Source organism: Bombus vosnesenskii, unplaced genomic scaffold (assembly GCF_011952255.1).
Source record: "Bombus vosnesenskii isolate JDL3184/JDL3185 unplaced genomic scaffold, Bvos_JDL3184-5_v1.1 scf7180000013888, whole genome shotgun sequence".
Taxonomy (NCBI): Eukaryota; Metazoa; Arthropoda; class Insecta; order Hymenoptera; family Apidae; genus Bombus; species Bombus vosnesenskii.
In genome coordinates, this window is record NW_022883267.1 from 315,043 (window position 1) to 330,835 (window position 15,793).

General features: G+C 32.3%; 1 protein-coding gene across 1 annotated transcript; it reads left to right on the plus strand.

Moving 5' to 3' along the window:
- Positions 1-524: 524 nt before the first annotated feature.
- LOC117239217 (ubiquitin carboxyl-terminal hydrolase puf) lies at positions 525-12,106 on the plus strand. The gene is made up of 12 exons (XM_033504651.1): positions 525-582; positions 1,060-1,156; positions 1,275-1,623; positions 1,694-1,991; positions 2,071-2,814; positions 2,910-8,898; positions 8,979-9,696; positions 9,759-9,949; positions 10,023-10,200; positions 10,288-10,454; positions 10,535-11,205; positions 11,274-12,106. Exons 1-12 carry the CDS (start codon positions 540-542, stop codon positions 12,104-12,106), a joined length of 10,278 nt encoding a protein of 3,425 aa, XP_033360542.1. The 5' UTR covers positions 525-539.
- Positions 12,107-15,793: the final 3,687 nt, after the last annotated feature.

Consider the following 15,793-nt stretch of genomic DNA (forward strand, 5'->3'; position numbering starts at 1 on the left):
ATGAGGTTAGAAAAAAATTGGGGCTAGACTTTTTCATTTTATACATCATTCGGTTAAATGAAAAAAATAATGTTTTATTTTTTATGTCTTATTAATGTTTAAAGTACTGATGGGATCATTTTAAATATCACATTATTTCAATAAAATATGGCGGCGATCAGCTGTCTTCTGTCATAATGACATTCATATTGTTAAGTAAAAGATTACAGTTTTCTAGGAATAATTTGGATAAAGATATTTGTGAACTTCGATAATAAAGTGAAGTAGTTTATCATTATTATATCATTTGTCTATAGGTATGAAAGATTTTAAAAAAAGTAGAGGAAGATATTTACTATTGCTCATCTGAAGTGAGCGGCAAGTGAACGCAGCTGCGTAAAAAAGCAATATGGTGACTAACGAATTAATCAAGTGTTGAGAGGATAATCAAGAATACAAATGTTTAATAATATTACCAACTTTTGCGATGGACGGTGGTGAAGTTGAGTGATGAACTTGACGTGATTAAAAGCCTTTTCAGAGGCTAAAGGAAGAAAACCATGTGCGATGTATGTGTTGACTTTCACGACCTTCTGCTCTCCTGTAAGCAAAATGTGTACTATACCTTTCATGTTAACCTAATGTATTATGCTGCATGTTGTAAATTTTGATTTCGTATCAACAACTAATGTCCTAGTATAAACAATCTAGTAACAAATTGTTGTAAAAAATCTACCAGATTCATAATTACACTTAACTTTTTCTATTATAAAAGTCCGTTTATAACATTATAATTTATAACCTTATTTGCCTATGTATGATTTTAAAATTTATCAACTTATGCACGAACACGCTTCAACGTTAAATATACAAAATAACAAAATATTAAAATATGTTTTATATTTTCAAAAGTCGTAATTAGTAGTAAAATTGTACGACACATTAAGGTAGATAAATGTTTGATATATAAGAAATAATGATAGATTAGGATAGTGATACATTAATCTTATTTATATATATTTATGGCAATTTTATTTAAATTTTCGTATTGTTTATTGTTTGTTTATAATATATATCCAGATGATGAAAGATCATCGAAGGAACAAGATGGATTGGCAACACTTTGTATTTCGGATGTGGACACTACATTACATTATGTTAATCAATGGGTACAAAGGTCTGATTCCATTTTTGTTTTTTATAACATATAAACTAAACATTTGAATCGATATAAATACTTAATAAGACTGTTTTACTACTATTTTAATACAACTTGTTTTCTTTTATTTTTATAGACAATGCATGTGCTGCTATCGAGAAATAAAAAATTTTGATCGATTTATACGATTAACTCAAAGTGTTGTATTATGTACGTTACAACAATTACAAATTATACAACAGAATGGTCAACAAACAAATGTTGGGAAAGTATCACCCAAAGACGAAAAAGAAGAAGGAAAAACAGATGAAAATAAAGTAGAAAACTCAGATTTTACACAAACAGAAACAGAAACAAAACAAAATTGGTCTCAACAAGATAGAGAAAAATTGTATCATCTTCTTTCAAAAATATTTTTACTAAATTTTCCTCTTTACATTGCAATGAAACATGGTGGTGCAATTAATCCATTAGCTCCAATAAAAGTAATATATTAATATAAGAAGTATTGTTTTTTATCTATGCATTTATACATTATTTTTTATTATTTTAAAGGATGAAGGGGGATATTGCGAACCTCATGATCCAGAAGTGCCAGCTCCTTTAATTAGAGCAGTATCCATATTTTGTCATCAAGGTGGTTTCAATTTAATGTCTGCTTGTTTTGATATGGAAAATACATTACCTGTTAGTCTTGCACATTCAATGGTTGTAGTGATTTGTAACTTAAAGCTTTGGTTGAATTATGGTAGTGTTATTCAGCTCTTTATACCATTACGCAGTCGTGTTATGAAATATATGTGTCGCTTAGCAGATAAAGAATTACGCACACCAGCAGTTAGAACAATGGCAGGTAAATTTTGGAATAAATAAGATTATAATAATTTAAGGCGTGTATTCTCGAGTTTGAATTAATAACCTTCTATATTTAGATTTCATGTGGAGTGCTGTAAAGGATCCTATTGACGCTGTTTTACCAAGCTTTGATCGTGATGGATTGGATCTAGCATTTAAATATTTTACTAGTACAACTTTAACTATGAGACTAGCAGGAATAGCTCAGATAAATGCTCATATCACTGCATTCAATGAACTTTGCAATAGTGAAACTGTCGCTGAAGTGGAACAAGTAGGCCATGCATTGGCTGCTTGGTTAACAGAAAATAATATAATAGCTCATATATTTGGACCAAATTTGCATGTAGAGGTTATTAAACAAAGTCATATTGTACTAAGTTTCTTAGCTATGGAAGGTAGAATTACATGTTCTGACATGGATACTATGTGGCAAGCAGCACAATTGAAACACTGTGGTCGCCCAGTATATGATTTATTGGCACCCTTAGTAAAACATTTGGCTCCAACTCCAGTTTTACATTTATACTCTTTATTAGGAAAATTGGAGCCGAAGGACCACACAGAACAAAGTTTATTCCTGGCATCTGCTTTGATAAAATTTATTTGGACAGCAGGTGGTTCAGGGTATCCAAGAGGTTTATCTATAAAAAACAGAGAAATTTTAAGAGGTAATAGTGGTATAGGTGGTAGCAGTACTAGTGATCCTAGTGGAATAGATGGAAGTAGTCCAGATGAAGATGAAGAAGAACCCAGTCCTGCTCCATCTGAAGGACCTTCACCACGAAAACAAGCAAGAGGGGATAGTAGTGATGGAGAAGGTAAGATAATACCTACCCATATATTATTAATATTTAATACTTTTGTCTTTAAATGTAAAACATTTTTAAATGACTTAAAACATAAATATTAATAGGTCCGTTTAAAGCAAAAGGTGTGGGCACAGCAGTTGTACAAACAAGCTCGAATGAAGGAGAAGATCCTGTAATAGAAAAATCTGAATGTTTTACTGAATCAGTAAAAGATTCCGTATGTAGTATACAAGATGATATAAAAGAAAAACAAAGTGGGTCAGATGCAGAAGCAGACACAGAGAAATCAAACACAGAAGAAACAGTTGCAATAGAAAAGAGAAAGAGGAAAGTATTAAGAAAACGGAAAAAACCTCAGAAACGTTCACTAGTTACTGCAGATAAGACATTAGAAGGCATTGTTAATGAAGAAAATAATGTGAAAACTAAAGAGTTAATGTTAGATATGAAATATAGGCCAGAGGACGTACTAAACAGTACTTTGGATACTGGTGGATTAGTTTCTATAGATGATCCAAAAGGTGTTGATGCGCTGGATCGTGTAAAACAGCAAGCAATGGCTTTAGATCCAAGTGATCAACAAGTTCCAACAACAGCAACACTCCTAAGAAGAGCTAACAAAAATAAATATATGTCATTAGTAGGCCATAATGTAGATCGAGCTCCTGACTCAGCAGATACTTCGCATGATGAAGATGATAGTGATGTAGCTGGTGTTCTCGGAGCACCCGATGGACCTGGAGCTGTTATATCAGAACTTGCCGGTCTAGTACATGCGACTGGACCTACGTTTTTACCTTCAGGATTAGATGAAATGCTTTCAGATGAAGAAGGATCTTATAGTAGCAGAATATCTAACAAAAGTGAAAAAAATATGGCAGATTTTGATGGAGAGGAAAGTGGATGCGAAGAGGAATTAGCTCAATTGGCTGCGCGTCATTTAACAGCTATACAAATGCAGGCTTACCATCCTCATCATTCTCATCCAACAATGACCATTAGGCGATCTGTTTGTCGCCCTCCACAAGTGAGAAGTATTCGCCAAACGGTAACACGTGTTAGTTCCCAATTCAACTTGGACACTGTATGTAAGCCTGGAAATACGTTATTATGGGATCTTTTGCAAGATGATAAAATTGGTCAATTAGGAGAAGGTTTAGCTCTGGAAGCCGAGAAAGCTTTATGCAATCTTCTTTGCTTCAATGTTGATCGATTAATACCTATGAAATTCATAGAAGGTTGCTTAGAAAATCTTGCAACCAATCGTTCTGTGGTTGTATCTTTAAGATTATTACCTAAATTACTTGCCAGTTTCCAGCAATTTGGTGCAATGGACGCACATACGATAACAACGTGGGCCGATCGTGAACGTGGAATGATGAAACACTTCTTTAATAATCTGAAAACATACACTAGTACAGGGCCAAAAAATAACTTATATTCCCATCAAACAGAAATACAAGTTCGACTACAGTTTTTATCTTCTATTTTTTCACCTTTAGGTTCACCTGATTGTTTTCGGCTAAGTCTCGAACAGGTTGACATATTATGGCAGTGTTTGTCACAAGACACAACATGCGCTGATGAACTTTTCAGTTGGTTGCTTAGTCAAGCAAAATCAACAGAGCAGCATGCACTTGGAATGGATACGCTTAAGCATTTATGTATGCGTAAATTACCAAGTTTACCACCCGAAACTATTAGTATGACAGGCCTTAGTCTTTTCCAGCAATTATGTAATTTAGCCCGTTTAGCTGCTGCACACTTGGATAGACCTTTAAGAGATGTAGATTCAGTTGGTATGGATTTCTTGTGGAGAATTGCATTAAAAGCTAAAAGCACAGATGTCAGTATGGCGGCTATACAATATCTAAATGGATATTACATGTCTAGACAATTAACTCAAGAGGCAGAATTTGTTTCACAATGTATGACTCATCTTGCTGCAGCTAGTGCTGATTTGGAAATGAACGAAGAAGCTAGTTTACGTTGCATACAAAGAGCTTTGTTACTATTAAGAACACATTTAGAAGCGTTCCGAAAACGCTACGCATATCATTTACGTCGCTGGATACTGGAAGGTAGAGGTGCTGGTAGTCATGTTGCTATGAGCACTTCAGAGAAAGGTCAACAGCTAAGAATATTTGTACAACCTGCGGGAATACCTGAAAAAACAAGTTTCACTCTTCTGAGTACTGATTATGTAGCTGATCTGAGAGCCGAAGTTGCTAAATGGTGGGATGATACACAAAATAATCAAGAGAAATCGACATCTACTACAAATTCGAATCAAAATAATGGTTCAGTATTAGGTTCTCTACTTACTGATGGGCCAATTAGGATGATTACACAAGGTCAGGAATTAACTATTGATTTTGACGAAAAGACATTACAAGAAATGGGATTTAAAGATGGCCAACTAGTGTTCATTTCTCCCGGCGCTGGTCGAGGTAATGGTACAGGTAGATGTAACAAACGAGATATGGATTCACCATCCCTTTTACCACCACCTCCTCGAGAATCTTTGCCGACATTATTATTATTACGTCCACAGTATTTTGAACAACTATTTACACTAATGAGAACTTTAAGTGCTATGAAAACAATTGTCAAAGGAGGGCAGGAAATTCCTCATACAAAAGCACAGGTACTTTCAAGAAGAGTTTGGGACACATTAACGTTACTACCAACTAGTCCAACTTTATTGAGAGGATTTAAAAAACTAGGAGAAACAACTTTGCCAGAATTGTTAGATCCTGCTAGTCCTCAAAAATTGATGTATTCTTTATATATAGTTGAGTCGTTGAGTAGACATAGTACAACAAACCAACCTGCTGTTGTAAATTGTACATCCAGCACATCTGGTAATGAGGGTGATGGTGATACAGATGATAATCATGAAGACAAAGAGAAGGATGTTGCATGGTCTACATTGTTTGTTCAGCATGGAGGTTTGCGTCATTTATTTGATATTTTTATGTCTGGATGCTTGGAACAAGGTGATGGGAGTGAGTGGCAGCAGGACTGTCTCGCTAGTTTACTAAAACAATTGTGTTATTTGGGCGTTGTTAAAGAAGAGAAAAAACGAAGTAAAGCAGATAAACTGCTTGTACCTAAACTGAGCGAAGTGATGCTTTCAATGATGAATGTTGAAGCTGTTATGTCTCGAATAACAAGTATATTAAATGAGGCATCACTACCAAGGGATCCAAATCATTACAAGACAGGACTTTTTGGAAGATCACAAGTTATACATTATACTATGGCTTTATTAGTTTGTTGGGTACATAGTGATGAAACAGTGAAGCAATATCTTTTTTCATCATCAGAACCATTTGGGAAAACTTGGTTAAGAAGATTAGTATTGGAAGATCCCGAACCAGAAGTAAGAAGAGAAGTTTGTACAGCACTGTATAGATTATGTCTAGGGACTACAGGATCTGAAGATGAAAATTCTGGTAATCCCAGTTTAATTGTTCCAATGTTAAATACATTGTTGGAACATCTGGTAATTGCCGAAGCAATGCAACCTTCCCATCGAAAACCGGATTTACCGTTGCACTTACATCCCGTACTTGATGATGGAAAAGAACCGTATGGACCTGCTTGTAGGGATTATTTTTGGCTTGTTTGCAGATTAGTTGATTCTCTCCCAGAAGAAGCTATCAAAGAAGGATCGGATGATTCCAATTTAACGATAGATCTTGAAACCCTAGCAATAAGAGTTATTGATTCAGTTTTAAATAGAGACCATCTTGAAACACGTCATAACACAGTGGAAGATGATGGCTTAGTTGGATTATTAAATCTCACTTGCAATATCATGACACATAATCCACCTTGCAAACAAGGAAAGGTTGGGCAAAATTTATTACATGAAGTATTCGATTTTCTATTTGCATTACCTAATCCTCGATCAAAACATGTTCCGAAATGTAAAAGTCAAGTCTCCAGATCAGCAGCTTTCGATCTTTTAGTCGAACTTGTAAAATCTGCACCAGATAATTATAGAATTCTTCATGAAAAATTATTAGCTCAACATAAACCTGGCCCTCATTCTCCATATCCATGGGATTACTGGCCACATGAAGATGGACGTTCTGATTGTGGATATGTAGGTCTAACAAACTTGGGTGCCACCTGTTACATGGCTAGTTGTATGCAGCATTTATACATGATGCCGCAAGCACGCATCTCTATATTAGGGGCTGATTGTAATAGAGCAAATAAACATCAACTCACATTAAGAGAGTTACAAAGAATGTTTGCCTATCTTTTAGAATCCGAGAGAAAAGCGTATAATCCTCGAAGCTTTTGTCGAGTATATACCATGAATCATGAGCCTTTAAATACTGGAGAACAAAAGGATATGGCTGAATTTTTTATAGATCTTGTATCTAAATTAGAAGAAATGACATCAGATTTAAAGAACTTGGTGAAGACATTATTCTGTGGTGTAATATCTAATAATGTCGTATCATTAGATTGCGAACATGTAAGTAGAACTCTTGAAGAATTTTATACTGTACGTTGCCAGGTGGCAGATATGAGAAATCTTTACGAAAGTTTAGATGAAGTTACAGTTAAAGATACTTTGGAAGGAGATAATATGTATACATGTTCACAATGTGGTAAAAAAGCAAGAGCAGAAAAGAGAGCTTGTTTTAAAAAGTTGCCACATATATTGTGTTTCAATACAATGCGATACACATTTAATATGGGAACCATGTTAAAGGAAAAAGTAAATACACATTTTAGTTTTCCATTAAGATTAGATATGTCTGGATATGTTGAGAAAAAACTCATGCCACAGCATTATCAGGAAGAAAAGAAGGCATCTGAAAAGAGAAAATCTGAAAGTGACTGTCAATCAGAATTAGACAATGATGATGCAGAAATGGAACATTATCAATATGATTTAATAGGTGTAACAGTTCATACTGGCACAGCTGATGGTGGACATTATTATAGTTTTATTAGAGATCGTACATCCCCTAATAAAGATAAATGGTTTTTGTTTAATGATGCAGAAGTTAAACCATTTGATCCAAATCAAATAGCGGCAGAGTGCTTTGGTGGAGAAATGACTAGTAAAACCTATGATTCCGTTACAGATAAGTTTATGGACTTCAGTTTTGAAAAAACAAATTCAGCATATATGCTATTTTACGAATGGTGCGCTGATCCTGGTGATCAAGCAAAAGAGGAAGAAGCCACTGTTTCTAGTCCAAATGGACGACAATCTTCTTCATTAATTCATAAAAATACCAATAAATTACCACCATTGGAACTAAATAAAGAACTTGAAGATTGGATATGGCAGGATAACATGCATTTTTTACAAGATAAAAATATATTTGAACATACTTATTTCACATTTATGTGGCAAATATGTGGCTATATACCACAAACATTACTTTCTGTACAATCTGACATAACAGAAATGTCAGCAGATCTTTCCACGTCATTTTTTATGGAAACTTTTATTCATGCTAAGGAGAAACCAACTATGGTGCAATGGGTAGAGTTATTAACAAAACAATTTAATGGTTCGGCTGGTGCATGCGCTAGATTTCTTGAAAAGATGGCTGGAGATTCATGGTGGCCAATTCAAATTCTAGTCAAGTGCCCTAATCAAATGGTAAGACAAATGTTTCAAAGGCTATGCATACACGTGATACAACGTTTGCGCGCTACTCAAGCACCTTTATACCTTCTTTGTGATGAAGAAAATGACGTAAATACTGTCGGTACGCGATCCTGCGTGACAAGATTTGTCAGAATGCTTTTATCTCTTATGGAACATGCAAAACAACATTTGAAACATCTTACTGAGTATTTCAGTTTTTTATATGAATTTAGTAAAATGGGCGAGGAAGAAACTCTATTTCTAATAAGGGTACAAGCTATATCAACTATGGTAAATTTTTATCTTGGACATAAAACACACGAATTTGTTGATGCAGTCAGTGAAGAAGAAGAAGAAGAAGAAGTTGTTGCTATGCCAACAGAGAAGTTGAGACCTGCTTCTTTAGATAAAATGATCACTTTAATAGCAACTTTGGTTGAACGCAGTAGAGGACCCGATCACAGGTAGTTAAATAAGTTCTACTTTTATTTAATGTAAAAACTATATTATATGTTTATATACATATTATATTTTCACTTTCCAGACTAGCATTGTCTCCAGCAGATCTTAGCGCTGTAGCAGGAGGTAAAGGATTTCCTTTTTTGTATCAGCAAACGCGAGATGTCATCAATCTCAACCAGACACGAAATTTGATACAATCTTTATGTCGTTGGAATGATAGACTAGCAATACATATTGTAACAATGATATTTCAAGCTATAACAAAACATACAGATGTCTGCCAACCATTTTTCAAACTTCTGACATTGTTAACTGAAAGTTCAGGATTAAGTGGGTTGCCCTGTATGACGCAATTGATTTTAGGCAGAGTTTGGGAAGCAGCTAGAGTTGCTCCACATGGAGCACTAGAATGGTTAGCTTTAGCCGTTACAAGAAGCAAACTTGCACATGCTTGGGTATTACAAGGACTAGACACGTGGCTACAACATTTTCTATTAGAACATTCAAATCAAAGAGTTCGCTCTGCAGCTGCTTTTCTTCTCGTATCATTGGTTCCGTCAACTCATTTCAGACAAGGTTATCGTAGTGCTCATAGATTAGGTTTAGGATGCAATACATCTAGAGAACTACAATTATCTCCAGAAGCTACTTTAATTTTGCATAAAATATATACGGCACTTCTACGATTATTGCAACCAGCGAGACATTATATTGATATACAAACTCATGGTACAATGAAACTCACTGCCTATTTTGCATTACTTACATATTGTGTCATTTCTAAGACAGAAAAATTAATGGTAAGCATTGCATAATGTTAAATCTTAGTATAACTACTTCATTATATAATATTTACTTCCAGTTTGGACAATATTTGAATGATTTATGGGCACTTTTTCACCCAAAACTATCTGAGCCTAGCATTCCAGTGCATCATAATAAACAAGCTGTGCTATTGTTTTGGTACCACGTTTGTTCTGATTGTCCGGAAAATGTTGCTCTTATACTTCACAATCCTCATATAACTAAGAATATTGCATTTAATTATATACTGTAAGCATAATTTTATTTTATATGGTTATAAACGATCGCAGAATATTTTTTAAAGTTTTACATGTCTTTTTAGTGCTGATCATGAGGATCAGGATGTGGTATTATTTAATAGAGTGATGTTACCTGCTTACTACGGTTTATTACGATTATGCTGTCAGCAATCACGCACTTTTACAAGGCAACTAGCTGCACATCAAAATATTCAATGGGCATTCAAAAACATAACACCTCATCCTACTCAATATTCGACTGTAAGATTTCTACTAATTTAAAATCTATATTGCTTTACTTATAAAAGTTATATCTAAAACATAAAATATATCTCTTTTTTTTTATAGGCTGTGGACGAATTATTTAAATTAATGCAATTGTTGGTTGCAAGACATCCTGATCAAACAGAACAGGAAGAAGCTGAAATTGCATCGTTTAGGAGAGGAACTTTATCTTCGTACTTACAAGGATTAGATGGGCGATCATGTTGGGCTACACTTATTTCTGCATTTCGGTACAATATTTATAATGATATTTCTTTTTATTCTAATATACCAATTCGAAATACGAATTGATAAAGTCAATACCTTACAGTATCCTGATTGAATCAGACGATGATAGGCTTTATGTTGTATATAATGGAGGATTAAGTATGGCTTTGGAAGCATTTCATATGCTGCATATTATGTATCATGAAGCAACAGCGTGTCATGTTGCTGGTGATTTAGCTGAACTAATAGCTATTATTGTTGAACTTGTACGATGTATTAGAACTGCAAGAGATGGACCTGATGCAAGGAATATATTAGCGAATTGTAAAGAATGGCCAGATATTCTGCGGAAATTAGCAACATTGTTAAATACATACAATCCTCCAGATATGAGAAATCTTGCTATAGATCTTTTGAAAGAACTTGTGATGCTTGTTCCTGCTGAAGCGATCTCAATTTTGGCACCATTGCTGTCACACTGCCATGCAGCTCTTCAAGAATCTCACGCTGCCGTTCCACCTGGCCCGTATCTTCCAAGAAGATCTACTCCTCCAGGAAAGATGCCTACTCGACCTGCTAGACCCATGGTTCAAATGGCCGTACCACACTCTCAATTAGAGGCGTCAAAAGGAGTAGATCCAGAATATGATAATGCTTTACTCGAATTTTATTTACCATATCACGAACTTATCGACGTAATGTGCAGATTAGCAATAAATAATGATTGTATGACAGATACATTAGTTAATCTGAGCGCTATGTTAGGATTTGAAGGTAAATATCATTTATTGTCTAAAATTTATGGAATTAATATAATTAATAATAGTATTATTTAATTACAGGTGTTCCACTGCACTTAGCTTTATTTCCTAGATTATGGTTAGATGTTCATGCTGCTACACACATAGACAGAAAACATATTGCATCTCTTCTTTGTTCTTCCTATACAGTGGATTATGTAGATGCTGTATTACTAGATGAAAGATCGTCATTAGGAATACCGGCAATTCATGCTTTTCTCAAGACTTTCTTTCCAAAACTTGCTAATCATGTATTGACTGAACAAACTTGCTTACTTATTGACAATTTAGTTAGTTCTATGGTAGCAATGGTGGAAGCAGTAGATATTCAAGCATCTGCACATAGATTAACAGGAGACTTAAGAGCTTTGGCTCTTGTCTATAATAGCAGTACAAGACTGAAACCACCAAGTAGCTTGTTACCAGCATTAGAAACGCTGTTGTCCCGAACTAGAGCCATTAAAGTGAAAGAATCTAATCAACAGGAAGTAGAAGCCCCTACGAAAAAGCGTAAGTTTATGGTGAATGAAAACAATGAAACCACTGACAAAGAGTTGCATCTACCAATCAAAGAACTTAATAAACAAAAAAACGTTTCAAACATAAACATCGAAGAAAAGGATAAAGTAGAAGTAAATGACATGACTTCCTCTGATTCTGGAGATGATAAAACCATATCAAGAAATAATATTCAAGCAGAAAATATTCCTACAAACATCAGTGAGATATCTCCGGGTTTAATTGATACTGTGACAACCAACAATTGTACGAACCAATTGCGATGTTCATTAACTAATGTTTCTTGGTTTGAAATGTTGGAAAAGACAATTCTCGACCTGCAAACTATTGTGCAATTGCAAACGAAAAATAACTAATTCTCTATGTGTTTTAACTGGTGCTTTTATCGTAGAAGCATACAATACAGGATTAAGATTATGTGTAACTGTGTGATTCTTTAAAATAACAAGATGCAAATTCGTTAATACATTCAAGATCTAAATGGACAAAAAAATTTTAGTGCGTTTGTGTTCTGTAAAGAAAAAGATACATCTATTATATCATATATATGTATGTATCAAATGCGATTTATTTTCCAAATGTAGGTAAATAAGATATCTTTGTTTATTTAAGTTATATTAAAATATTCAAGAAAGAAGGAAAAACAAATTATCAATTGGGGTTAAACAATTTTCATTTTATATGACAAATGTTCGTTAGTGCTGTGAGATTGTCCATCTTCTGGTAATGTGAACGATAATACATATAAATTACCCAATATTCAATACTAGGATTTGTGATACTAGGATTCAAATAATTTAAGAAATATAATCATAAACTCTTTGTTAAAATTATAATCGTTTTTCTGTGCTTATCTCAATATTGCAAGATATTACAGGGTTTTTTCAATCGCTTAACATAAAATATAAAATAGCATATTTTTCAATCAGCTTTCAAATTTTGTATGTTTAAATATTATTTACACATTAATCTATAGATTTCATTAATTTCTCATTGTAACATACTTCCATTATATTTTTAATACGTTTCCAGATAATTAATTGTGTGAATTGTGAATGAGTACTTTTATATAAAAATTGCACATCTTATTCAACATATCTTCCTAAACAAATTTACGTGAATGATTACACTATAAACTTTTTTATGTTTAATATAATAATAAGAGACATTTAGTTTTTTATTCAGAGAAGTGAACAATGTGCTGACAATTTTGATATAATTTCAGATATTTTTAATCGTTTTCTCCAAAAACTATAAAATCAGAATATTATTAATTATTAGGTAGTTGAGTTTTGTTTCACAAAAACAAAGTTTGATTTTCATTCAAATTAAGTTTTAATCATACTTTGTGTCATTATGATAAAACATTTATTTATAACTATTACAAGTAAAAAGTCTTAGTGTTTGTAATATCACTATATCACTTTTTCTATTCGTATAATCGCAGTAAATATATCTCACATCACCAATGAACAATTTCATTATCAAATTTTGTAAACATTCGTAAAAAATCGGCAAAAAATTATTTGAATACAATTTTTTTGTAACATGTAACAAACGAACCTGGAAACATATCCGTATAAATTGTTATGTATGCGCTTAATTTACGTGCACTGCTTTATTATATTTATTATTACTATATAATAATCGTGCGCTATTAAAAAAAGAAGGAAATATATATATATATTTATTATTTTCTTATTAATTCGTTACATAAACAAGTTACTTTGCCGCCATTTGTCAAATATTTTTTGAGAATTTTTGTTTCAAAAGATAGTGATATAATTAAGTTTTAAGTTTTAATTTTTTCAATATTTTTGTATTGGAAAAAACAAACGGGAACTAGAATTTTTTGAATAAGTCTATTTGTTCAGTAAAAACTAGAATTTTTAACAATAAATTACATATATTTCAAGAAATATATTTTCTTAACTATATCTAGATAAATAAAATAGTGTATCTAATTGATAATTTCATTAGAAATATTACATCTTGATTATTTAACAAAATATGTTTCTTGAAATGTTCTTATTTTTAATATCGAAAATATTGTTCTATCCAGCTCTATAATATAGCCTAGTACTTCATTTAAATATAAAATCATAATTTATTATACGTATATGCTTAATGTGCGAGTATATATATGCACATTACATATACGAACAGTAATCACTGATACGTTTTTCATCATAATTGAGCTTATTATCAGACAATGGCACTAAAGTATAACTTGTCCATATTGAAGTTCAAGAATCATCGCGCGCATTTTGGATTTCGACGATACAATAAAATAGCAAATTAACGAATGATTGGAAAAGTTAAAGCAATGAATGTTGATTACATGGTGTTCTTGTGCGATATTCTTCTGTTTTGTTCGTCACATTAATGTTACTTAATTAATTAATGACCACATGTCGAGAAGTACTTCGTACAATTTTATCTACTTACGAAACATACTTTTAAAAAAGAAATCAGATTAAAGGATTAAATATTACAACATCACGATAGAATAAGTAACGGCTTTTTGGGAATGCATTTTGAAATGAACTACAGATTTTAGAAACAACTATCGAATAATTACATGATTATTATTAATTAACCTTCGTGACATAAATTCGATAAGTATTAATAATAATAACAATAATAATTAAAAAGAAGTAAAAAATGAAAGTGTGATGCTTAAGTCAAGGTTTCCTCGCGTAATTACTATTTTCAAGCACGTCAACATTATATATTAAAAAAATGTTCGTCCTTTCAGCTATCAATATTATTCTTTAGTAAAATGTAAAACAAAATACAAAGAAACTACGTTCAGTAGTTTTACAGAAATCTAAGTGAGTATCCATGTCACAAATTGTATTTCTAACATGCGACATACGTGTTTGTGATCAAAATACTGTGATTAGTGACGGTAGATCTATTCGCTGGTTTTGCAACAGATATGAATATAACAAGCGTACTATATACGCACATACGGTATAATGAATTTTTCACTAAATCATGTATTTTTAACTTTTATGTGCTGGCGGTGATTTATTGAGTTTAGTAAGATCGAAAATGTAGTAACCAAAAGTAAAAAATGTATAAAAAAAAGGCAAAAAAAGAAAAATGGTATAAAGAAGAGCATAAGATCGTGTAAAACTAATGCGAGAAAAAAAGCATTTACATTTACTTTTATTTATTAAAAGCGACGAATGCCTTTGTCTCATGAAACGCGTTTCGATAATCTTCTCATATTTATAGATAAAACAAAAAAAGGAGTACACGCGATAGAACGTTCGTGCTTTCGAATTAATTCAATTCAGAGATGGTTAAGACTGTATAAAAAAAGGTATTTGAGGTATCCTACAATACTTTTGTCATTTTATTAACCTTCCGAAAATATCAGAACTATCTTATCAGATTTATATCTTTAGCATGCGTTTACGTTTATGTATTCATTTATATATTTAAGGTGTATAGTTTCTTGATCAATAATAAATAAAATCTTTTCATTTTAAATTTCCTATACAAGAACAATTTTATTATATATTTTAAAATTTTGTTTTGCGCATATATAAAAATTATGATGCATTGAATTATGATATTAACATTTTATATTCTATGATGTAATTGATTAAATTGCGAAGAATAAATTTCTGGAGTTTGTAATTTATTTTAACAATCTTTTAATATGTCATTTCATTTCATTCATTTGGCTAATAATTTATGATTATAAGTAAATTATCTTTTATTTTAAATAGAGAAAAAAACAAATTTTCTAATATGTTAAATATAGAATGATGTATTATGTTATTTATTCTGATTTCAGTCATTTCACTCTTTTATTGACATTAATTGATATACCATAGTGTACATACATACATACATATGTACATATGCGAATATGGGATACTGCACGATGCATGACTACTCACTAATCACTACTGCACAATACCAGTAAACAGTATTCGTTACTTCTTACAGTAAACTTTATTCTTATTACTATTCTTCTATTCAGTATAATTTTTGTACTTTTCTTAACAAAATGTTAAATAGTAACA